Here is a 26606-nt window from a genome sequence, read left to right on the forward strand (position 1 = left end):
GGTTACCACAGTTTTTAAAGACATAACAATACAAATCTAAGTAATGTGAAATTATATAGTGATATTCTTTCAAGGGTCTTAAAATATTTCACCTCATAATTTTTATTGATATAATTATGAAGTTATAAAATATGAGAAAAGACAAGAGTCAGAAAATGAAAAACATGAGAAAAAATATACACAGACAAGTCACAAAACCAGAGTCAAAATATAAGGCTCATTACCAAGCGTTCAAGGTTGCTCAAAACCATAGAGATAATATATTAATTGAACCTAACTTAGAAATCAGTTCAGTCATCAGATATTTTCTGTGGGGTTTAAAATCCTCTGCCCCAGCCTCTCACAAAGGTAGATAAGAATCAGGTATGGAGTAAGTAGTCTTAATCTGTGATTATCCTGGTTTCTCAAGGTTTTTAAAATCAGTTTCTTGTATAAAATCAAGTTAAGATAATTTTCATTAAAAAAAAATAGAATGAGCATTTCATGCTATGCATCGGGGAGGGGGTTAGATTTGTATTATCCTGTGATAGCCACATGTTCCACAAATTTTTTTTTCCTAAAACCCTAAACCTCAAATATGAGGCAAGATAAACAATTTTGGCAGATTCTCTTTTCATAACTTTCCACTTGAAAATGGAAGTCACAGATTACAAAAATCATTCTATAATCTCCGGGTTTCAAGGCATCTCCTCAAGGCAAGACATTTTATATTGAGGTGAAAAGAAGGGTTAATAAATTAAGATTACTAAATTTTTAAAGGATATAAGTGAGCTGTGGAAAGTCAACCTGAATAATATGTGTTCTGCTAGCCTGACACTACGTAATTTCAACTGCACAGAAAAGAAAGGTAACAAAGTCAGTTGTATTTTTCAACTAAAAACCTACAGAAGAGGAAAAAAAAAACCCAATAGCTAATCTTCTAATATTTTTAGAAAAGCATGCAGAATTCCTTGTTTACCACAAACCTTCTTGGATTGTCTGAAAAAAGAAAACATTAATTGCTCAGCTTAACACTCAAGATCCTCTAAAATAAGAAATGAAAAAGTTTTCGACTATAAAAAGTGTAAGGTGAATAAAACACAGCTTTTCCCGCCTATAGCTATAAGTATTAGCCACACAGGTGCTGACAAGGATTCTGGACTCGAGGAGGCCTTCTAAGGAAATCCTTACAACACTCACTTGGACGGTCCTCTGAGTGCCATCAACGCTGACAGACAATAGGGGTGAAGCCAGGTTCCACGTGCTGGTCACATTCAGTTTCGACCCATCAACTTCCACCTGTTGTGACACCAAATAAGACCGTTACCATGAAGAAAGACAGAAAACTGATCTCAAGTTCATTGCTGCATACAAAGCAGCAGCCATTTTAAACAGATGGCTCCCAAACAACCTGTCATGTTTACTGCTCCAGCCATGAAAGACAGGGTCCAACAACAGCGTCTTCCCAGCCATCTCTGGGGAGAGGTGAAGGACCTGTGAACAGCTGCCTCTGGGTACTGAGGCTTCAAGTGATTTCCGTAAGTAACAAACAGCCTTCTAACTCGAAACCTATCTGGACATGCTACATTTACTGCAATTAGACAAGTAATGCATATAAATTCCAGTGACATTTTGCAACCCACACAACAGGGCTTGCATATAATATCCTCTCCAAGGACCAAGGAAGAACTTTTTCTGTGTTCATTTTAATGAAGGACTATGCACTGTTATCTTAATTAAACAGAAGCTTTAATTAGACAAAATTCTTTGATGTTGAATATCAAAAGTCCATTCAAACTTTGCAAAGTTCTGTCATATTTCTGTCAATCATAAATGACTAATTTCATCAAGTCATCCTTCATTAATATGCAAAGAAGGATCCATAATCTTTCAAAACAGGGACAGTCATTAAAGAAAAAAATAATTTCCAAATAAATATAAAAGTAATGGAAATGTAAAAATCATAGCTAATTTAAAATGAAAATACCATTGGTTTTCTTCCTTTCACTCACTGATGCTTATTCCCTAACTCTTTAATGTGAGAGACTTACAGATGACAGTATGATTACACAGTAGACAACCTAACAAGGGGATACTTAAGCTTGCTCAAGTTTCCAAATAAACCTGCAGCAGAACCATGATATATGATCCCTAACAATTCCCCCACTATCACTTATTTCCCTTAAAAGACACTCACTCATTAAATCAGGTATCAGAGACCTCACTCTTTCCTCTTCTGCTGGACCCTTGGGGACAGGTTGGGAGTGGACAAAGATTGCTGAAAACATTCTGACAACTATCAGGTGCCCTAAAAATATCCAGGCGAGAGGTCTGCTTCTGGGATACAGTGTAGGGGAGGCTGCAGGCTTCCAGTGAAGCCCAGGGCTCAGTCTCGTGGCATTCTGAGTATGGCGTGGCAGCAACAGCACTGCATGGCTGGAGGGAGGAGCTAGGCAAATAGCCCAAGTATTTCATGGGAGGAATCCAGACGTTCTCACCAGTGAAGGTCTGGATTAGGATGAAGACCACACAGTATGGGGAACTCCATGAGGACTGCAGGCAAATATAGTTGTCCCTTGGAATCCATGGGAGACGGGTTCCAGGAGCACCACACCTGCCCTGCCCCGCCCCGCAGATGCCAAAATCCGTGGATGCTCAAGTCTCTGATATAAAATGGTGTAATATTTGCATCTAAGAATGTGTGCACATTCTTCCATATACTTTGAATCATCTTGAGATTACCTATAATGCCTTTGTATTTATAATACCTAACACAATGTAAATGCTCCTAAATAGTTGTTATCCTCTATTGTTTAGGGAATAAAGAAGGGGGAAAAAAGACTGTACCTATTCAGTACAGATGCAAACCTTTTTCTTCCCCCCCAATATCTGCAGTTGGTTGGATCCACAGAGGTGGAGCCCACGGATACAAAGGGCCAACGGTAGCAGGACTGAGGACAGACAGCAGAAGCCTCCCCAAGGCCTTCAAAGTGGCTACCAACACAGGCCCTTGTAACAAAGCCTTACGAAGAGCGTGTAAATCTGCCTTCTCCCCGTGCCGGCGCCTCAAGGCAGATCTGACCATCATTCCCAAAGGCCCCTCTCACTGTTCCCAGACCTCACCTCCACAGAAGCTGGGGATAGAAGAAAGCTGAAACACTACATTACCCCAAAGAGACTGTTTCAACAACAGAGGCCAAGATCCTGTTTACTCACAAATGTTTCTTCCCACCATCTGCTACTAAAGGTAGAGTCTCTGATGAAGATTATAGGTGATAGAAAATATGCTACATTTCATCATATACACAATGAGTCGTGAGTACAAATTTGCAACTTCACTACATAACTGAAGTGAGGAAGCTATCATGACTCCAAATCATAAACTGAAACCTATATGTCAATACTAAGTGAGGAAAGGGAATGTGCGGAAAGCCATCACAGGCCTGCTCAGGCTTCCAGCAATACACAGATGCATAGTTCTGAATAAGAGATCTAGTGATTCTGGTTGGGTGAGGTGGCTCATGCCTGTAATCCCAGCACTTTGGGAGGCTGAGGCGGGTGGATCACCTGAGGTCAGGAGTTTGAGACCAGCCTGGCCAACATAGCGAAACGCTGTTTCTACTAAAAATATAAAAATTAGCCAGGTGTGCTGATGGGCATCTGTAATCCCAGCTACTTGGGAGGCTGAGGCAGAGAATCGCTAGAACTCAGGAGGCAGAGGTTGCAGTGAGCCGAGATTGCGCCAGTGCACTCCAGCCTGGGCGACAGTGAGACTTTGTCTAAAAAAAAGAAACAAAAAAAAAAAACAAAAGAGATACAGTGATTCCACTGATGCTAGCATCCAAGGAGGGAATCTAGATGGAAGTATAGGCCATAGGAGAAGTAGAGAATGTGTCTTTGAACCACAGGTTAATACCAGAGAGAGGCGGGGCTGGCGGAACCAAAGAATCCTTGTTACTATGATCCACTGTGTACCTGCAACTCCTCAGCCATGGGTGACCGAAGGGGCAGATGTAGAGTGGAGGTAGCATTTCGTGATAGATTCTGAGATGAAGAACCAGCCTACCCTTTCAAACTAAAGAACAGATTTGGTGAGAAATGACAAAGTAACATGTCCTAAAAAAGGCTGCAGCCTGCTTCACCCACCCTCCCACCCTATTTAAACATAAACAACACTCAGAAAACAACCAATACTAGATCTTTGCATGCAATTTGGAAAAAAAAAAAAAAAAAACCCGGAAAGAGAAAAAGGTAAATTAAGAGCATATAACACAAGAACTACTCAAAGAAACACAGGAAAAGTTCAGATAAATAGTTCTCCAAAATCTCAAAGGCAACCATAGGAAACGTGACCTCTCTTTAAAAAAAAGAACTCAAAGAAGAAAAACAAAGGTTCAAAGAAGAGATTATACAACAACAGAAGGAAATGAAAGTCAAGCTGATAGAACTCAGAAAAAAAATGGAGAGAAAAATAACATTATTGAGATAAAAGCCACATTAAGAAACAACCAAAAATAGAATAAATGTGACTAAAAAGAAAGATAAGGACTGGAGAAATCATCTAAAATGAAACAGAGCAGACCAACAATATAAAACCGATTTACTGAGAAGACAACAGATATGGATGAGGAAGAGGGGGTAGAAAGAATCTGTAACTGTCCCAAGAGGCTCACAAAGCAAAAAGAATACATGTACATTCAAAGATATAGAATAGGATAAAACTTGTCAAAATAAATAGAACCTGGAATTTGTGGATTGGTGATGTTTATAGAACTTTAAGGCTAAAGAAAGAATTATGGCCAGGCATGGTGGCCCACGCCTGTAAGCCAGCACTTTGGGAGGCTCAGGCAGGAGGATCGCTTGAAGCCAAGAGTTTGAAACCAGCCTGGGCAACAAAGTGAGACCCCGTCTCTAACAAAAAAAAATTTTTTTTTTTTTTTGGAGACGGAGTTTCGCTCGTTACCCAGGCTGGAGTGCAATGGCGCAATCTCGGCTCACCGCAACCTCCGCCTCCTGGGTTCAGGCAATTCTCCTGCCTCAGCCTCCTGAGTAGCTGGGATTACAGGCACGCGCCACCATGCCCAGCTAATTTTTTGTATTTTTAGTAGAGACGGGGTTTCACCATGTTGACCAGGATGGTCTCAATCTCTTGACCTCGTGATCCACCCGCCTCGGCCTCCCAAAGTGCTGGGATTACAGGCGTGAGCCACCGCGCCCGGCCCAAAAAATATTTTTTTTAATTAGCCAGGCATGATGGCCACTGCCTGTAGACCCAGCTACACAGGAATCTAAGGCAGGGGGAGATTGCTTGAGCTTAGACGTTCCAAGCTGCAGCGAGCCATGATCTTGACACTGCACTCCAGGCTGGGCGACAGAGCAAAACCGTCTCAAAAAAAAAAAAAAAAAAAAAAAGGAAGAAAAAAAGAAAAGGAAAAAACAAAAGAAAGTATGGAGGTATTTTGTTAGAAATAAGAAATCATGTACCAGAAAGGAAAAAAACTCGAGTCAGCCTAATTCTCGAAAGCAACACACATATAGAAGACCCACACAGAAATATGGTCTAAATACTAAAAACAGGAAATGTCCCCCAATTTTATATCCAGCAAAGGTTTCCTTAAAATATATCAAATAAATATATATTCTGTAGCACTATATTAGTGCCTTCTTTTAAAAAAATGAGTCATCTCTATACATACTGATTTGAAACCATTTTCAAGAAAATACAGAATAATGTATCCAGTATGCTATAATTTTTTAAGAAAAAATAACTATACATGTGTGTTTTTAAGCGCGAGAATATCTCTAAACAAATGCTTAAGAGGAACAGAGTAGTTGAGGAAAGGGATGGAAGGGAGGCTTGTTTTTCACCATTCATCTATTTGGACTTTCTGAATTTTGTACCGTACATGCATACAATACATTAACTTTTTTTTTCAAGTGGAGTGACGTGCTCATTTTCTCTGTTATTATAATATGCAATCAACAGTAACTTCAGATCTTTCACTAGTAGGCACACAATAAATAATAGCTATTTTTTTAAAACTGCATTTTAGTTAACAGGTGGATACGAATTTCCATCTCTCTGGTTGCAGATTTACAGACTTCAGCTACAACACCAAATTTTAAAATGTGCTTCAGGTAATCTCTCTTCCTCATCTGAAAAAGAGAGACCTGAACTAACAAGGTCAAATATCTCTGCTACATCTAAAATTCTGTGGTTGCAAAGCCCTTTTATTTCTGATGTATTTAGATGGTTAATTTCTTTGTTTTTTTGAGACAGGATCTCACTCTGTCACCCAGGCTGGAGTGCAGTGGCATGATCACGGCTCACTGAGCCTTGACCTCCCAGGCTCAAGTGATCCTCGACCTCCTAGGCTCAAGGGATCCTCCTACCTCAGCCTCCCATGTAGCTGGGACTATAGGCATGAGCTACCACCTCCAGATATTTTTAAAATTTATTTTTATTTTATTTTTTTTGTAGAGACAGGTTCTCACTGTGTGCCAGGGCTGGTGTGTGGTCTCGAACTCCCGGGCTCAAGCAATCCTGCCCGCTTGGCCTCCCAAAGTGCTGGGATTACAGGCATGAGCCACCATATCCGGCCTTAGTTAATTTCTAATATGGCTATTTCCAATATTATAAAGTGAGTATTTTCCTCACATGCCTCTGTTTGAGGTTAGAACTTTTTAAGATTTTTCCTTTGACAATAAAAGCTAACAAATTAAGTCAAATTCACTGTGGGGATAAAAAGAAAAAGAGACCAAAAGTGAAGTGACAAATGACATCCTGGGGCACAAGTAAAATCTGCCCCTTTTGAGGCAGACAATATTATCAAAATGTCTTAGCACTGTGAAAACACTGGATTATTTTAAATTATGCAAAAGACTCTGTATTTCATAAACTATCCAAAGACACAATGCTAGAGGTATTTCACAGCAATGATAACCTAAACAAAGATTTTATAATTTGTCCTTATTATTTTTTTTAATAATAGAGATGGGGTGTCACCCTGTTGGCCAGGCTGGTCTCGAACTCCTGACCTCAGGTGATCCACCCATCTTGGCCCCCCAAAGTGCTGGGATTACAGTCGTGAGCCACCGTGCCCAGCCTATAATTTGTCCTTATATCGACCAAGGACTCAAGTGCACCAAATTTACATTAACTATAAGCCTGCCCCTCACTCTCAGCAGATGACTACTTCTCTTCACTGAAATCGGAGCCATAGACCCAAGTCCTCTTATTGTCTTGCCTCATCAGCCACACTCCTTCCTCTACTCATGTCTCATGCCCTCTCTGCTTCTTAGTTAATCCTTTTAACTTCACTGTTCTCCATCTTTCGGTCTCCACTGGCGCCTCGCCTCTGCTTTCAAGCACATGCAGAACTCCATAGCTCCCTAACCATGTCTCCTCCTTTTTCTGACAGGTTCTAGAACAAGTTATCTGCAGCTATTTTCTTACTGTACACCTTTCCCCATAACCTTCTATAATCTGGCCACTAAAACTGTATTGTGAATGTCACAAATCTTCAGTAATTTGTTTTCTTTTTTTGAGATAGAGTCTCACTGTCACCCAGGCAGGAGTACAGTGGTGCAATCTTGGCTCACCGCAGCCTTCGCCTCCCAGGTTCAAGCAATTCTCCTGCCTCATCCTCCCGAGTAGCTGGGACTACAGGCATGTGCCATCACACTTGGCTAATTTTTGTATTTTTAGTAGAGATGGGGTTTCACCACGTTGGCCAGGCTGGTCTTGAATTCCTGACCTCAGGTGATCCGCCAGCCTTGGCCTCCCAAAGTGCGTGGATTACAGGCGTGAGTGACTACGCCCAGCCAATTTCTATAGTCTCTTCTGAATTCTCATTATTCTTTACTTGTGAGCAGGAAGAAGGGCCTCTCTGAGGAGTGATCTTTGAGTGAAGATTGGAAGGGTTAGTAGGAATTAGTTAAGTGTGCTAGTGGTGGGTATATATGGGAATATTCTAGAAGGAGTATCATATTGAAAAAAAAAAAAACCTGAGGTGAGAAAGAGCTAAGCTGGTTTGAAGCAGTGGGCCTGGAGCAGAGAGGAGAAGGAAAAAAAAAAAAAAAACACAAACTAAAAAAACCACCCTGAGGTGAGAGAGCTGAGCTGTTTTGAACCAGTATGCCTGGAGCAGGGAGGAGGAGGAGAGGCTGGCTCTTGAAGAAGAGAGAGGAACGGAAAACATGAACGGGTTCCACCTGCAGGGCACCACTGTCTGCTGTCTTTTTTTGTGTGTGTGGTGCAGTTTCGCTCTGTCACCCAGGCTGGAGTAAAACAGCATAATCTTGGCTCACTGCAACCTCTGCCTCCCAGGTTCCAGCGATTCTCCTACCTCAGTCTCCCGAGTAGCTGGGATTACAGGCACACTCTACCACCACGCATGACTACTTTTTTGTATTTTTAGTAGAGATGGGATTTCACCATGTTGGCCAGGCTAGGCTTGAACTCCTGACCTCAGGTGATCTGCCTGCCTTGGCCTCCCAAAGTGCTGGGATTACAGGCGTAAGCCATACTGTCAATTTTTGAAAGATCATTCGGTATAGCTTGGACAATGAATTAGAGGAAAGAAAACTAAGTCATGGTGATCAGATCTAGAGCCCTGGTGTTGTAGAAAAGAGGGACATTCAGAAGTAGTGTCAGCTGGGGCAGGAATGTGGGACATGTGAATACAGTAGTAAAGACAGGAAGGAGTGGCTGAGGAAAAAGGAGGAGAAGTTATCAGAGAAACAGCAACCCTGCTACCCAGTGTAGGATGCTCAGCAGTCCCTGGCCAGCAGACGCATGTAACGATGGGACTGTGCCCTTGGTATGTGATGCACACCAGCTATGCTCAGGTGCTTAGATGCAGGCATAGAGAAAGCGGAGGCAGAGTTCCTCTAAGTTGGAGACTCATGGAAGAATGAAGGAGTGAGCAGTTAAGGGTATTCATGAGTGAGTAACTATAATGCCAGGCCAGGGAATCTAAACTGGATGAAGGATGTAAAAACAGGAGTGGTGTCTGTGCATGGAGAGAAAATATAAGGACTAATGATCATACAGAGAAAGACAGAACAGGAATTGACTGCTGGTCTTCACGTGCAGGGAGAGGGATACAGGGAAGGGGACCTGAAGGTTGCCAAGAGGAAGATGAGGTAGTGAATACTGATGATGTGATTTGGAAAAAGAAAGGGTTTACAAGAAAGAGTGGAACAGTCATCCTGAATGACACGAGGAGGAAAACAATCCTACCTCCTGTCTTGGAGGTGCATGTGGTATGAGAACAAAACTCCCCTAAGGTTTCAGTTAGGGTAATTGGTGGAACATTCCAGAAAATGCTCACACAAGGGAGTCTGTTGGTCTGAAAGTGGGCAATACAGAGGGCACAGTGGAAGAGGCCGGGAGGCAGTGGAGAGATGACAGAGTAGAGGACATAGAATTAGAAATAATGGAGGCTGGAGAGGCTCTCAAATACCACGACCTCTCCATCTGCACCGCTAACACCTTAGCCCAAACCCCGGCCACTGCATCTCTCAGGCGGACTGTCGCGATACTCCGGCCTCCCCACATGCATCTTTCATATCTCAACTGGTTCTCCCCACTACAGCCCGAATAATCTTTGTGAAGATGAAACCAATCATTCACTAAAACAGAGATAAAGAAGAAATAAACACATGGAAGTGTGGCCTGTTTTTGAAAAGTGTAAACTCCAAAAAAGACATGGGGCATGCAGTGTTTGGTATAAAAACCTCATATGTCTCACCATTCCACCACCATTTAAAGGCTAAATGCTGTTTTAAAGTATTGGCACTATAAATCTGAATTAACCAGGATGAGGCTTTGGTGGGTAAAATTCATGAAATTCATCTCAACGTACTCTATTTTCTGAAAACCTTCTCCAGCTTAACCAAAGAGATCAATTTGGTTGAAAATTATTTATGATAAAAATATACATGATAAAAAATACATATGATTATAAAAAAGAATATACATGATACTTAAAACAAGTTCAAAAACATGATTTGGCTAGTGCAGTGGCTCATGCCTGTGATCCCAACAATTTGGGAGGCCAAGGCAGGCAGATCACTTGAGGTCAGGAGTTCGAGACTAGCCTGGCCAACATGGAGAAACCCTGTCTCTACTAAAAATACAAAATTAGCCGAGTGTGGTGGCAGGCACCTGTAATCCCAGCTACTCGGGAGGCTGAGACAGAAGAATTGCTTGAGCCTGGGAGGCAGAGGTTGCAGTAAGCTGAGATCACACCACTGCACTCCAGCCTGGGCAACAGTGCAAGACTCTGTCTCAAATACGAAAACAAACAAACATAATTTATGTACTATTTCAAGAAGGCATCTCCTCACATGTCAAATCCACCTATCATTCTGGATTCCATTAAAAGCCTTTAACTGCATTTTGTGGTACAAATAACGCTGAAGTGGAACGTTTTCATGAGTTGTTTGGAACATTCGATTTTCCTATCTACGTCATCACAGGGAAAAAAAAGTACACACCCAAAATTAATTTGACATTTGAGAGATATTACTGACATCCTTTACAATTAAAAAACAAAAAAGAAACACTTCCTCAGAGATACCTCATGACATAGTTAAAATATTACAGCTTCTATTACAGCAAGCACCTGCTAAATATTTAATTTTATTCAACGTTAGAAATGTAAAACTTACAAAACAAAATATTTGCCAAAAAAGCATTTCCAAAAATAATAAACCTTTAGGAAGACAGAGGCTGTAAAAAGTGTTTTTGATTCACCATCTAAGTCATCTGTTTTGTTATACACAAATTCTAAGTTCTTGCTTTGTTATCAAATATTAAAGAGATTAGCATTGTGCAGTGAAAATATAAACTAAAAATCTAAGTATTCTGCTATTTTTAAAAAGACTTTGATCATATATTATGCTTCTACATCTGAAGACGATATGAAGGATAAAAAACTGATTTGTTGATCAAGTTATAACTAATTCTCAGAGAGGAATAACTAGTTCCTGCTCCTTAAAGAGGCTTTCACAGTATATCTTAAAAGCGAATGTACTGCACAAAATGTGGAAAAAGATCTTTACATTTCTGATGGTTTTGTTTCAGAGACAGGGTCTCACTCTGTCACCCAGGCTGGAAAGCAGTGGTGGGATCATAGCTCACTGCAGCCTCAACCCCCCGAGTTCAAGCAATTTGCCCACCTTAGCTGGCTAAGAAGCTGGGATTACAGATGTCTGCCGCCATGCCTAATTTTTTTTTTTTTTTTGTAGAGGTGTGGTGTCACTATGTGCCTAGGCTGGCCTCGATCTCCTGGCCTCAAGCAGTCCTCCCACCTGAGCCTTCCAAAGTGCTAGGATTACAGGCATAAGTCACAGTTTTCATTTCTTTTTTTTTTTGTTGAGATGGAGTCTCCCTCTGTTGCCCAGGCTGGAGTGCAATGACTTGGTCTCAGCTCACAGCAACCTCTGCCTCCTGGGTTCAAGCAATTCTTCTGCCTCAGCCTCCTGAGTAGTGCTGGAATTACAGGCATGAGCCACTGTGCCCAGTCAAGCCATAGTTTTCTGATTCAACTTGTGGGCTAGAACAAATCCTAGAAATAATACACTCCAATTCAATGCCCTCCTCCTCCCATTTTACATCTAAGGAAATTAAAGAGCCATGTAAATTATGTAATTTATAGGGGCTATTACCTTGCAATACTCCTTGGAGTATTTTACTTAAGTTCACATGTTAAAAGCAAAATAGCAAATGTAGTCTAAATATGAAGATATTGTACTTGCATACAGTAGATGCTTACTGCATATTTGTAAGAAGACTGTTTTAAGGATGGAGATGTTTATTGGTTCTTTTTAGTTCTTATCACTTAACTACTGCTAACAAAAAATACGATTATTAAATTATATATCAAATAGATGAGGTATATCCCATTCCCCATTAACGAAGAAGTTTGTATGCTATGCAGTTAATTAAATTGGGATATTACCACCATCCAACATTATTATAGTTCACTAAATTCTACATAAACTGCAACTAGAGAGGTGAAACACAAACATACTTTAAATTCTAAAAAGCCAAGATGCTGACAATAAGCACATAATTTCCCAATTATTTAATAGATCTAGTAACGCCGCTAAGTCACTGCTTCAATGCTTATTTCTAGGCAAAGCATGACAAAACTTCAACAATTTAATGCTATTATAATAATTAAAGATTCTTAACGTTTTACTATAAACTATAACACAGTTTTAAGCCTTAACATAACACAAAAAGGGGAAGGTTTCTTTACACTGCTCTCCTATTTAGTAAAATATTGTTTCAAAATACAGCTCTCAAACCTCTAGTGACCTTCCAGAGGGAAATGAGATGGTTGTTTCATACAAACAAAAGGAGACAATCATTTTTTTTAAGTTTGCTCTTTATCACTATCACCTGGGAAACAGTCTTTTATTTCCTTCCCAAATATATATGTAATAATGACAAAAACATCAAGAGGAATTACATATAATGATGGTGAAGATCTGTCGATCTGTCACAAAATATTATATTAAATATGCATGTGTTACAAATGTAATTAAATATATCTCAAAGGATGTGAATTGCAAAAACAAATTTTAGGTATTGGTCTATAATCAGTCAGGTTGGCTAGTTTCTGTTTAATTATCACCTCATTAATTGATCAGTAACAACTTTAATTTCAGTTTTACAGTTTACAAAAATATCCTACATTATTTTGCCCACAGTTTAATTATAGTGGTAGTTTCTTTTGGATTGGTGTGATAAGGTCATTCTCTGCAGAGCACACTGTAAATTATATCAGCTTAATGAATAACTCCAGGTAGATGAGTTCCTCACATAAGGAACAATTGAAACTGCCTTTCCCTCCCCTACCTGATCATGGTGGAATCCTGCATTGCTATGCAGGATTGTTGTCAACAGTCACAATGCCTGTATTTGAACCTCAGCTCCACAAGTTACCTAACTGTTCGTGTCTCCATTTTCTCAAATGTAAAATGCATATTCATGCAGTGGTTGTGAGGAATAAAGTCAAGCCCTTAGAACAGCACCTAGTACATAATAGGCCCTCAATAAATGCTGGCTGTTATTGGTAGTTCAACTTAGTGACACTCTATACTCTTCCCACAAAAATGATTATTGGAGATCTATTTTTCTCCTTTTCCAAGCATGCCTACTTTTACTGTTCTTCAATTTTTCTGGTTCTTCCATTAACATCTCCTCCATTATTTATTGTTAATTTCATCAGATTTCCGTTAGTAGTTCTTCTGCTTTTCCTATGTATTTTGCTACAACTGATGTCCCCAATAAATCCCATTACCTAAGCTGGTGGTTTACCACCACAGAACACATCTATTATCTAACTGGACCATAAGACTTCCATAAAAATGGCTAAGTATTTCCTTTTCCTAATTCCCATACATTGCGACTGTGATGTGCTATCTCGTGTTAATCCTACCTACTATATATTGTTATCTGTGACCGCTTAGCATTCTAGTACTATCCTTAGATACTCAGAATTTCCCCTAGTATGCCATTTCTCCTGGCCAACAAATGTATTTGATATTCTGTTTTCTATGCTCCTCCCTACCAGGATTTTCTAGCAGTTGTATTCTGTCTTTTAGCATCTGTGGCCACCAGTGACATTATTCCTAATATGTATATACTAAAATATTTATTATATTTTTACATTATAATACAAAAACATATTTGATAGTTTTACGTTTGTATCTTAAATTTATTTGCTACTATAATTTTATTCCCAAAAGAATTTGTGGATTACAAATCCATTAACAGGATTCTTTTGCAAGTGTGAACAATAAAACTCCTTTTTTATTTTCATTTGTTTGCTATCATGGTTTGTCCCAATTTCCTTGATTGGTAAAGGTGAGATATAGAAACTGATGCCCCAGACCCACTCATCACATCCATTCAGGGAATAAGCTAGCAATCAGCCATTTACTCTGTACCCATTACATCTCAAGGAAGACCCTGGTTAAAAAACAAACAAAAAAACTAACTTCATTAGGTTAATCATAATAAATCATGCATTTATAGAGAGTGTACAGGGCACTTATCAGCTCTATAAGCCACTGCTATGACCTTACTTTAAACTGTTTTTTTTTTTTTTTTTGAAATGGAGTTTTGCTCTTGTTGCCCAGGCTAGAGTGCAATGGCGAGATCTCAGCTCACCGCAACCTCCGCCTCCCGGGTTCAAGCAATTCTCCAGTCTCAGCCTCCCGAGTAGCTAGAATTACAGGCATGTGCCACCACACCCAACGAGTTTTGTATTTTTAGTAGAGACGGGGTTTCTTCATGTTGGTCAGGCTGGTCTTGAACTCCTGACCTCAGGTGATCCGCCTGCCTCAGCCTCCCAAAGTACTGGGATTACAGGCGTGAGCCACTGTGCCCAGCCACTTTTAACTGTTAAACTTAACAGTTACCAGTACCTTTTATTGCACTTAATAAGAAATAGAAAAATGATATTGTTAGCCTCTACTGTTCTAATAAACATCCTGGGGAAGTATTTCTTTGTATCTTGTTTCTTTCTTGTAAAATGATTTCAGATATACACAAAAGTTATAGCAATGGTACATGGATTTCCCTTCTCTCCTTCACCCAGATTCCCTAGCTGCTAACATTTCTGAGCCATAAAGAATACATTTTATGATGTCCCATTACCCTTTAATACTTCAGCATTTATTCCCAAGTACAAGGATCCTCTCTTTAGTGAATGTGAACAGAGCTCACGAACTAGACGGCAATACTGGATTAATAGTAATTCCCTGATTTTGTTGACTGCACTGTGCTGTCAACAACATTTTGTTGTCAATAACATTTTGTTATATGTAATTGCTCTAAAATTCTAATGTCCAAGTATATGGTATCAATCATAATTAGGTTTGTTAAGTTATTGTAAACCATGGAGATAACCAAACTTCTTTGTCAATTGTGTTTCTAACTGTAGCTACCGTGGACATTTAGCTATTCACAGACAATTGTTGTCTTGTTTTAATCCTTTTCGAAAGGTGGTTTATAATAAGCTATAGAACTTTAACAGGTTCTTTCAAATGCAGGATTCTGATAACTTTGGAGACTGTAACATTAAAATAGGAAAATGTACAGGACTCATAAAGAGCTTAAGTGTTTACAAATATCAAGCAGAACAAGATAACTTAATGGCGTGAATTCGGAAAGCTGAAGCAACCTTTTTGACTTTTGCTTGGAATATTGCTGATCCTTGTTTTGTTTTTCAAAGTCAAGGAAACTTATTTTGAACTTTTTTTTTTGAGATGGAATTTCACTTTTTTTGCCCAGGCTGGATTGCAATGGTGTGATCTTGGCTCACCGCAACCTCCGCCTCCTGGATTCAAGTAATTCTCCTGCCTCAGCCTCCCGAGTAGCTGGGATTACAGGCATGCGCCACCACGCCCAGTTAATTTTGTGTTTTTAGTAGAGACAGGATTTCTCCATGTTGGTTGGGCTGGTCTCAAACTCCTGACCTCAGAGGATCCGCCCACCTCGCCCTCCCAAAGTGCTGGGATTACAGGTGTGAGCCACTGCTCCTAGCCTAGTGTGAACTATTTACAGACTTTAATAATTAAGTAAGGTATACACTCCTGTGATGAAGGTTTGGAGCATGCTTGTTTCTCTCTTCCTGGTTCTAGAATTTGGAAACTATCTGTGTGTGTTCTTATGGCAATATGATTGTTCACACCAGTGCTGTAAGAATCCATTTTCCTTTTGCAACAGAACACAATTGGAGAAAGTGGTTATTTTACGAAGGCTTTGACTGGAAGGGTATGCTTCCATTTAAGGAGTCAATCTTGACTTGCAGAGCCAATAAAAGCCCATTGAGAAAACTGATCTCATACCCTTTGTCTATGCAGTCTCTGTACATGGTTCTTGACCTGTGATCTGTAAACGATGTCACTTTCTAAGAGGTCCAGGAGCTCCAAGTTTATCTTAAAAGGAATCTTAAAAGGAGAGGATCACCTAACTCACAAGTATTTGAGGATAGAAACCCATGGCTGGGCTCAGCTTTAAAGGTCTTCTCTGAGGTTTCCTTGTGGAATAGACTTTCATCAAAGCCAATCCAAAAGGCCTATGTAGAAATAATTATTCTTGCTGCAGTTTATGCAAATAATCAGGCCAGGTATAAGATTAAAGTCTACTCTGCAAACCACTCAGTCATATCATAATTTGTTTGTGTTTAACAAAAATGAGGAATGGAGAGAAATTATGTTCCAAAACTTATCATACATTTGTCACTAAATTCTAACTCACTAGTTGTTTTTACATCTTCACCTACATTTTAGACTAACCCTGCTTGTTCCTGTGGACCAACCAGCAATCTCTGGCTGCAGCTCAGAAAGAACAAAAGGGATGGATAACGTAAAAGCGTAGATCCATATTCTAGTTCTGAGTAATTATCCTGTAAATCCTGCCAGGTGATGGGAATAAACAGGATGCCCATCATCGGAGGTTTCCTTTTGGTAAAGTAAGACCAAGGGAGCTAACCAAAGCCAAGCACCATGCACCCAAATCCTGGCAAGCATAACCAGAGCCGCCAGTCATCTGGGTGTGGCACAAGGCACGCCTTCCTCTCCCTTGTTGGAGGAGGACTTAGTTCCACAGTTTCACCTTAGTATTCGGCTTATGATAAGGAGTCCATGGAACTCCCCGAGACACATTTGTGTTCCAGACTAAATTCCAAGTTTCAGGTCAAAGCCTTAGAAAGAAACTGCACATAAGGGATCCAGAGGCAGACAACAACAGAGGTTAAAAGGCACAATGCAGGTGAGCATGGCTGACTCCTGCTGATTAAGCCAACCCAAAGCTTCCTGTTTCATGGATAAAGGCTACATTAGTATCCATGGCATAAATGTCTAGAGAATTCAAGGCTACTGACAGCAGGGAATACAGGGGGTACATGGGTAAGAGCAGATGATTCTCACGCCCTAGGCCCCCTGCTTCATGGGTCCAAGTAGATTTGACACCCATGGCAGCACCTGCCAAGATTGCCAGGACTCGGGGATGCAAGGACAGAAGAAGGGAAAGAGGACTCTCTTCCTTCTCTCCCTCACTTACCCTGGGTATCTACTAGGAAGAGAAGGAAACCAGGGACGCCTGCTCCCCTCTTTCTATATAGGTAGCCATTCATCTTCAGTCCGTGTCCCTTTCGAATGCATCCTGAACCCCTGGGACTCCTTTGAAAAAAACGCCTTGTTCTCTCCTTTCTCCTCGTCAGTTCTGTCTTCACAAATAGGTAATTGTGTCTCCACACTATAAGACACTCGCCTCAGATGCATCCTCCAAGCTGGAAAGAGTTCATTTCCCAAACCTTAAACTGGTTGGCCTAGGATTGGGCTCAGGGAAGGGAACTCGGAAGCCCAGCATGCTGGCAAAAGGGTGAAGTTTTCTTTAACAGTTGGGCTTTTGGCCTCCTTCTCCCTGTGCAGACTGGCAAAAGGCCTAATTTTTTAGCTATCTTGACCCCTCCCCTTGTTTTGTTTTGATACATGTTTTCTAATAACCCGTTTTGTCTGCCCTTGCTTTCAGGCCATCAAACTCCAAACAGTCATGCATCTGGAGCCTCTGACAATGGCCCCTTCTGCTGGGAACCCCTGGATAGGCCTCTGAGGGATCTCTGACTGCTGTCTTCCCAAAACAGCGTCCCCTGTCAGCAGGAAACAGTTAAGATTGCTCTGGTCCTTACCCTTACTCTAACAGCAGTTAGATGTATTTCTTTAGAGAGGGGAATGAGACAGCTAGGTGGGAGGGGGTCCTTGCAAAAATTCCAACCAGCCTGCACGCTGGGGTTGAGCCTCAGAAGTTCGCACTGTTTGCAGCAGGGAGGAAGCTGGACCCACCTCTTCCTGTGTGGAACTAAACATTCAAGCTGCGGGAGAAAAGCATTCTAGCAGGACTCTGGCTTTGCAGAGTCCCTGTTGCCCTTTTTTTTCCTTTTTACCCAATAAAACCCTGTCTTACTCACCATTCAAATTGCCTGTGAGCCTGAATTTTCATGGTGGGTTTTCTTTTAACCTTAACTGGGGACAAAGAACCCCATCTTTAGCTGAACCAAAGAAAAGTCCTGCAACAACGGGGGTGGATTCCTCATAAATGACTTGGGCCATCTCCTTAGTGGGCTCCTGTTCTGAGTTCCTAAGAGATCTGGTCATTTAAAAGTGTGTGGCACCTCCCCACCCCAACTCACTCCGGGTCTTGCCATGTGATGTGCCTGCTCCTCTTTGCCTTTTGCCACGATTGGAAGCTCCCTGAGGCCTCCCCAGAAGCAGATGCTGCTATGCTTCCTACACAGCCTGCAGAACCATGTGCCAACTAAAACCTCTTTCCTTATAAATTACCCAGCCTCAGGTATGTCTTTACAGCAGCGTGAGAAACAGCCTAACACACATGCCAGTCATGTTCGTTTGGCCTTCTCCCTTCTACTGTTGCCTGACATCTCTCTCATCTATCTCCCCGTATTTCTGTTAAACCTCTGAGCTGAATGTGAACTATTTTCCTTCCCATTTCTTCTACTACTAACAACCCCATCAAACAAGAGAACTTTCCCAAAGCCCCATCTCTAACCTGCTATAGTTGTATTCATGTCCATAGACCAGTTACACATGTGGCTTCATTGTGTCTTACAAATTTTCTCAGTTCAAAATCCTTCTTGGTTCTGGTTGCCTAATTTAAAAAAAATAAATAAATAAAGAACCACATGGTCCTCCAGATCTTCTGTACCAATGGTCACAATCTAACACTCTATCATTTCAATTTTTCTTCCCTCTTTCTCTTATATTCAGCAAATGTGCACAGGCACTATTTCCTAAACTTTAATGCTATTATTTTCTAAAATTGGATTAGCCAATTCAGCCTAACAGAATTCTACCATCCATCTTCCATGACCTGCCACCTATCCTATTCGTTTTGTTCAGTTTGCTCTTGATTTTCTGCCTTATCACCCCTGCCCCTACCAATACCACCCACCCATACTATCCCTTGCCCACTGCTAAATAGGACTGAGTCTTTCCTTGCTCCGAATTTCTGTAACACTTTATATCTCAATGTATTTATCAGAGTAAGCCTTATATTACAATCATTACTGTATTAATCTCAACACCTCCAAACTAGGCTGGAAGCTCATGAGGGCGGGCATTACTCCTTCATGCCCCTCATGAAGAACTTAGCGCAGTGCCGTGGTCTTGAAGAACAAAAGATCCTTGACAAATATCTATAGTATTAAAATAAAAATTATCTAATTAAGTTAGATAGAAAAATCTAACTTATTTTTATAATAGGATTACTGAAAAGCTACAAAAGCTTTGTTTTAAACTAAAATATCAAAACTGACACGAGCATGGGGACTCACTTTCATACTCTTAATGGATGCTTTCCAGATAAGCGGGTGTTTTTTTTTTTACCTTAGATTGCTGACCACTGACAACATGGTTCTTTTTAAAAAACAAAACAAAAACAAACAAAAAAACTCTCCAACAAAGCTTTGGTAAGACTAACAAAACCTTTTTTTTGAAACAGAGTCTCTCTGTTATTGGCCCGGGCTGGAGTTTGATGGTGTCATCTCGGCTCACTGTAACCTCTGCCTCCCAGGTTCCAGCAATTCTCCCACCTCAGCCTCCCAAGCAGCTGGGATTCCAGACGCCCGCCACCACACCCAGCTAATTTTTGTATTTTTAGTAGAGACGGGGTTTCACCATGTTGGCCAGGCTCATCTTGATCTCCTGACCTCAGGTGATCCACCTGCCTCGGCCTCCCAAAGTGCTGGGATTACAGGCGTGAGCCACTAGGCCTGGCCTAACAAAGCAACTTTTAAGTCAAAATATTTTCAGTTGTAATGTCCTATAAAGTGATTATAATGATTGTATTTAAAAATCCATATATGCTTACAATAGCAGATTACAGCTACATGAAGGACTCCATTATGCCCTTTTACAATACAAAATCTACAAGGGACCCAAAGAAAGGTAAACACCTCTTCACCACCTACACATATACACCCAAGCATACTTACCATAGCTCATTTAATGAAAGGCAGGCAATAAGAAAGAATTTTAAAACAAATTTAAATGCTACTTAAAATTCTACCCCAATTCTAAGGTTTCACTTTCATCCACCAAAATAAAATTATCTATTCAAGTTGTTAGATAAATCCTTCTACTTCTGCAAACAAAGTAAGACTATTCTATTCTTTGTGAAACTGTGCTCCCAAACCGAAAGGAGAGTAAGACTGACACTTTTCCAGGGGTCTTGAAAAGGAGCGTGGCTGATATATATCAGTTTTGGTAGCACTTACCAGAAATGATATGCAGAACACGGCCACATCGAAAACTAGTAAGGAAAGGAATAAGTAGAAAGTGACTGGGAATGGTACAAAAAATAATGAGCGAGCTACATTCACTCCTGAAGGCCTCCCAAGATACAATTAAAAAAAAAAAAGTTTAAGTGTTTTTAGAGTTTAATTCCTTAAAAAGCTATAAAAAATCTAAAATATTTCAAAGGAACAAGTCAAGTCAATTCTCGAGATAAGCCAAACCATGGGAAAAGAAACAATAGTCTGAAAAATTATCTTGGTTTCTCCTCCTCTACTTAGTCAAAGATCAATATTTTGAACACATTCTAAAAAGTGTATTATTACTTGATTACAATAAACCTCAAGGGAACATGGACCCACAGCAGAGTACAAAACATACATTAAGCACTCATCTAGATAACTGGAAGTAGGAAGAAAACCCAGGTTCTGGAAACTGTTTTCAGCCCCTAACCTTCAAGGTAAAGTCCCAGCAAGCATCTCTCCAGGGGTATCTCCTTGCCAAAAGGAACCTTTGACTGAGGGAAACAAATCTCAACTACTTTTTTTTTCTTAAACACAGGCAATTCTAAATTACTTGGGGAAGCAGAGAGAAACTTTTATGAGTAAACGTAAGTTAAACCTCTCGTAACTCACCTAAAGAAAAGCAGTTTCTTTTTAGAAAGTATTTCTACAAAAGAAGAAAACATCATTACCTCTAACATAAAGAGCTAAGATCAGGCTGTGCACGGTGGCTCATGCCTGTAATCCTAGAACTTTGGGAGGTCAAGGTGGGTGGATCCCTTGAGGTCAGGATTTCGAGACCAGCCTGGCCAACATGGCAAAACCTGTCTCTACTAAAAATACAAAAAATAGCCAAGTGTGGTAGCAGGCACCTATTATCCCAACCTACTCCCCTGGGGGGAGGAGGTTGCAGTGAGCCGAGATTGCACCACTTCACTCCAGCCTGGGCGAAAGAGCGAAACTCCTTCTCAACAACAACAACAACAACAACAACAAAACAACTAAGATCAATCATTACATTACACCTAAAATTATCACCTAACACTTCTGTAAGGGTGAAGAGTGGTCTACACATAGTCACGTATACACACACAGACCCACCCCAATGACTATAATTCCCAACCCAAGAGCTGTTCTTTTAATTAAAGTAGTGTCTTTAGAAAGTTCCTATTAAAATCCGCACTGCCTAGAAAATAATTCATTTATACATAAGCACACAGATTAGCTCATCAGGTAATGTAGTTCTCACTTTAGATGGATACTTTTTGATAAAAGGGACAGATCCTGGAAAGGAACTGGCAGGTACTGAAAAACCTGACAACAGCAGGGGGTGAAGTCACCTTGCATATTAAACAAACGACCTTTCTGTTCTGCAAAGCTGCAAACATACAGAAACAGGAAGAATGGATTAATAAACTCCTATATACCCATCACCCAAGTTCAAAACTTACCTACTCAAAGCCAGTCTTGTTTCCTCTACATCCCCACTGATGCACCCGCCTGCTCTGAGACTATTAAGAAGCAAGTCCCAGTCGTCTTTTTGTTTCATCTATAAATTCAATGAATACTTTTTCTTTAGTTTAGCCTAAACTCCTATGATATGCTCAAGCTTTTGGCCACAAACTACTCAAATAAATTAATTCAATATTCAGTAGTAATCGTTATCTCCTTTTTATTACACACATTTACAGTACTTTGTTTTCTTTGAGCGCTGGGAAGAGACTTAGTGGGGGGAGGAAGTAGGCAACAGAGCAGATAGCTGTAAAAGGTTACCTGAAAAACAATCAGTCATCACATACACTGCATATTATGCTTTCTACAATTCCTATTCATTGAAGAATGAGGTCAGAATAAAGTGTTCCTGTTGTCTGGGTCACAAAAGTAATTCAAGATGCATATAAAAATGCTTATTACCATTCAAGTTCTCTAAACCCATTCAACCATTCAGCCCTTTGCTTTCTGATAAGACTGCCAACAACTATGCCAATTAGTGTCAATTGCGATGTTAGATTTTGTAACATCTGCACCTGCCTACCAGTTAGTTTAGTGGGCAGAAAGAAGTGAGTGAGTTCCAGCAATACTCAACTCTGTTCATGAATTAACATTTGCAAGTCTATAAATTTACCAATTGGCTTTTTAAAAAAATATATTTTTGCAAATTAGTTTCTATTTCTTTTAAAGAGGAGGAGCAAGTCATTATAGTGTAAACTGTAACAATAATACTTTCTTTTAAACCTGACATTTTACAACTAAGGAAAATTTAATCTATAAGAAACTTAGTGAATTAGAAATTCACATCAAACAAATACATATCTATAAGTAATCTGAAATATCTCAAATTTAGCAAATGCTGAATTTATGCATTTCATTTAAATACATGACTAATTTTTAAAACTACCTATTCATATTGTTAGATGTTTTCTCATTTTTGAATAAGATTTTAAACTAAAGTTCTCTTTTATACTTTATAAAACAAAAATTAAGGCACATATAAATAGGCAAAGCATATTTAACATGGAAGAAACCGTGAACACCTCAAATTTGATTACATTTCTTCAAATTAATTAAAGCGTCTATTTCGTCTTTTTTTACATTAAATATTCACAATTAAAGAAAATACGTCTGAAATATCCAGAATAAAATTCAGCAATCTTTAATTTCTTCTTGAATCAAAATGCTTCACTTTGATTTATTATAATTAATAGTAATAGTATATTTTTAAATTTCACAATTGAAGCAAATTGCATGTAGCTGATGAAACCTACTGGAAGTAATATAGTGGTTAAAGACAAAGTGCATTACTAAAGAGAAATAAAAATTGCATGTCAATATCTAAAAGTATGGGCAATGTATATAATGTAGCACATTCTATCTAGTGTCATTACTGAAATTGCTACTTTTCCTCAACAGTCTATTCTCCAGCTCTAGCAAGTAGAATAAATGGTAATTTTACCTGCCAAATTTGGCACAAAAAAGGACAAGCAACTTCATTAACAGAACAATGCTTTCAATATGATTTTTTTTTCCCTTTTCCACCCAGTGCCAAATAGTAGAACAATTCAAATCAAGAAATCTAAGCAAAATTACCTCCTCTTGTTGAAGTTTTATATGCTTGAATAAGCAAATGATACATACAGAATGCTAGCAAGAATATCCTTTCAGTAAGTGCGTGTATTTTTTGTATTGCAGCTTAATTACAAGCTGGGATGCTATACTCAACCAAGAATGAAACAACCTTCCCATTGAGGTAACGTTCTCAATGTGAGGGGTGCTGTGGTATGCATACATGATCATTTAAAACCCAATGGAATAGGTTAAACCTAAAAGATTTGATTTACATTAAATTTTTGGTTAAAATATCAATTAATGCACCTAAACCAGTGGTATGAAATAAAATGGCACAGAGCTTCCTTCAATCTTTGTTAAGTTACACTACGGGAGACAACATCCATTCCCAGCAAGCTCACCAATTACTACCAGCTTTCACATTTCCTTGGTGTATTTAGTAGCTGCTTGTAAACAAAATCATAATCCTTCTAAACCTTGTTTCAAATCTAATTACAAAAACATTTAAAACAACTTTTCTATTAATCACACTGAACCTGAATGATGAAAGAGACTTAAGCTAGTTCTCAAATCATCATCACTAGATTTTCAAAGCTAATATAAGCACTTTTTGTCCAACTGGGGAATTTGGTAGCTGCTCACAAGTTTGTCTGTGGTTATTTACAACAGAGGATTGTGCTATGTTTAATCTCCATCTAGTTTCCTTAATCTTGTTCTGAATGATAGTCACACATCACACAGCTAAACACAGTTTTTATTTAAAAAAAAAAAAAAAAAAAAAACCGCAAGTGATAAAACAAGTATAAACCCATTACCATGTTGCCACGATAAATATGGCCAAGAGCAAATACAGCCACACAGCCATGCTCAAAGCCATAAGTTTGTATATTTTAACATTTCAATAAATGTCTGTTTTTTAAATGTTTAAACACTGACTTAGAAAATGGCATGTTTTATTATTTCCCCTCTTAGAAATAAGAATATCTTTTAAAAAAAAACCACTGAATCAAAACAGAAACTTCCATAGTGGTGATATCCAGATTATGAATGCTCTTTGGTTCCCCCCACCTCCAATTATCAACATCTTATTGCTTTTACAGAGAAATGAGTCTAAACCAAAGAAAGGAACATGACTGAGGGCCTAGTATCAATCAAGTATTTTAATATACATTACACTCATAGAATCCTAGGAGCCATCCTATAATGGAGCTGTTATTAACCACATTTTATAGATGACAAATCTGATGCTCAGAGAAGTTAAATAATTGCTTAAAGGTCCACAGCTGGTAAAACAGCACATCCAAACCTAAGCTGATTTGATGACACCTCAACCCAGCCAATGCAGATACTTGTCTATCTGGAAGTCTATTTGGAAGGGAAACATAATGGTAAGGATCAATATTTTATCGCAAATAATGGCCACTCTAATAATCAGAGTGGTAAATCCATGACATCTGGGGTTTATACCAGAGAGTTTGTAACAGACACTCAGTAGAGTGTCCATGAATAAGGAAGGGCCTCTAAATGGACAAGGGTCAAATCTCCCACAGGGCAGGGGCCAGTCAGCCCCGTACCTTAACAGTGGAGGTGCGCCCTATCGTGGAAGAAAGGGAAACTGCAGGTTTATTACATGGACTTTCAAACCACAGCAAGGCCTTGGGGACCAAAATGGGGAGGCAGAGGGAACAGCTTTCTAGGTTCACCAGCCTCATTCAACAAAATTTCCCAAAGTGAATCACCAAGACACGATGATTTGGTGTCTATAACTACTTCCCAGGTATTCTGCTGTACCTTCAAAAAGGGCTTTGTAAAATAAATGATACAATTCTAACAAAGAGTATTAGAATGTTAAAATATTAATCCAACGTCTTGCTAATTTTTTTTGCACATTTTATTTTTTGTCTTATTTTGAAAACTTTCCAAGAATTTTTCATACATTTGACAAGAACTACTTGTAAAGTAAAAGCTATTTTAGCTTCTTTTAAAAAGCAAAATATCCATGTTTTAGAGGGAAGAGAAATCATTTCTGGGGTGCTTATTACACCAGTCACTGTACTAGAAACTTTAGGTGAAAATCTCGTGTAATTTTTACAAAAACCCTGGAGAATATTATCCCTATTCTACAGATAAGGAAAACTAAGGCTAAGAAAAGATAAACTAACTTCTACTGGATTCCACAGCCAGCAGTTGCAGGATTGGTATTTCAACTCAAGTCCACCTGCCTCATGGCCCTTGTGTTTTCCTCTGTGCCAACACCACTGCTGCAGTGGTTCAGGGAGGCTAAATCACTTTTCCAACTTTACACAACTGGTAAGTGACAGAGGTTTCTCTATCTTCAAAGACTATAATTTCAGCATAATGTTACATTATTGCTTCTCTACCACCCCCTTAGCTAACCCCAAACTTGTGGGTAAATAACGATGGTAGGTAGGCTGATTTTTACAAATTGAAGACAATAGAGGAAAAATATGATTGCTTGTGTCCCTATATCCAAAGAGACTGACGATTCTTTTTTATAAGACTGCCCACTCTGCATAATAGAAAACGTGATCACTGTGATTTGTTACCTATTAACTTCAGCTACGAGAAATTGGGCTCCCTAACAAGTTGCCTTGCAAAATGATACAAAAGATAATTACCAAATGTTCTGCCTTCTGAGATTTTATATTTCAACCAAGATTTTTAGAGCTTTTTCAACAAATAAAAACATTACAAAATCATGGACCACTGTAGCAAAGGCAGAAGCACTAAAAGAATACTTAGATCATATCCATAATTTAAAAAAATATTTATTTTACACAAATGTAATAAAATATTCCTGAGCCACACCCATAATTCTTTTAACATCAGGAATTCCACAAGATATTCACAAAACATAAAACGCACAATCAAGAATACAGAGATGGAATCCCAATTGTATATTGGCCCTTTCAATGAAATCTTTTTCTGACCTATTGCTATCATTGCTCCAAATACTGTTTTTAAACTTTTTAAGTCTTTGTTGAGTATTTTAAATCTCTTCAATGGTGGTATATCCCTGGCCACTGAGTTTTAGAAACTGCCACAGTTATGCAGTGCTGAGTCTAGTGAATAAGATGGAAAAGATCAATTATGGCTAAGAAACAAGGCAGATATAAGCCTACAGATTCTCCAGACTCTTGGAATATGGAAACAAGATACCAAAAGAATTTGTGGGCTATATTACTATGTGTTTTCAGTGTG

General features: G+C 39.3%; 1 protein-coding gene across 4 annotated transcripts in view; it reads right to left on the bottom strand.

Moving 5' to 3' along the window:
• The window catches only part of PCCA (propionyl-CoA carboxylase subunit alpha), a 433326-nt gene that overhangs the window by 111427 nt on the left and 295293 nt on the right, over positions 1 to 26606 (bottom strand). For 3 of the 4 annotated variants that reach the window (XM_064362171.1, XM_064362174.1, XM_064362173.1), the window contains one exon: positions 1180 to 1278. The exons of the other annotated variant lie outside the window; for it this stretch is intronic. In XM_064362171.1, the coding sequence (XP_064218241.1) occupies positions 1180 to 1278 (99 nt within the window). The remainder of the gene's footprint in view (positions 1 to 1179; positions 1279 to 26606) is intronic. 4 annotated transcript variants of the gene reach the window in all.

Source organism: Aotus nancymaae, unplaced genomic scaffold, assembly GCF_030222135.1.
Source record: "Aotus nancymaae isolate 86718 unplaced genomic scaffold, 86718_ANA_hifiasm-v0.15.2.pri h1tg000048l, whole genome shotgun sequence".
NCBI classification, from domain to species: Eukaryota; Metazoa; Chordata; class Mammalia; order Primates; family Aotidae; genus Aotus; species Aotus nancymaae.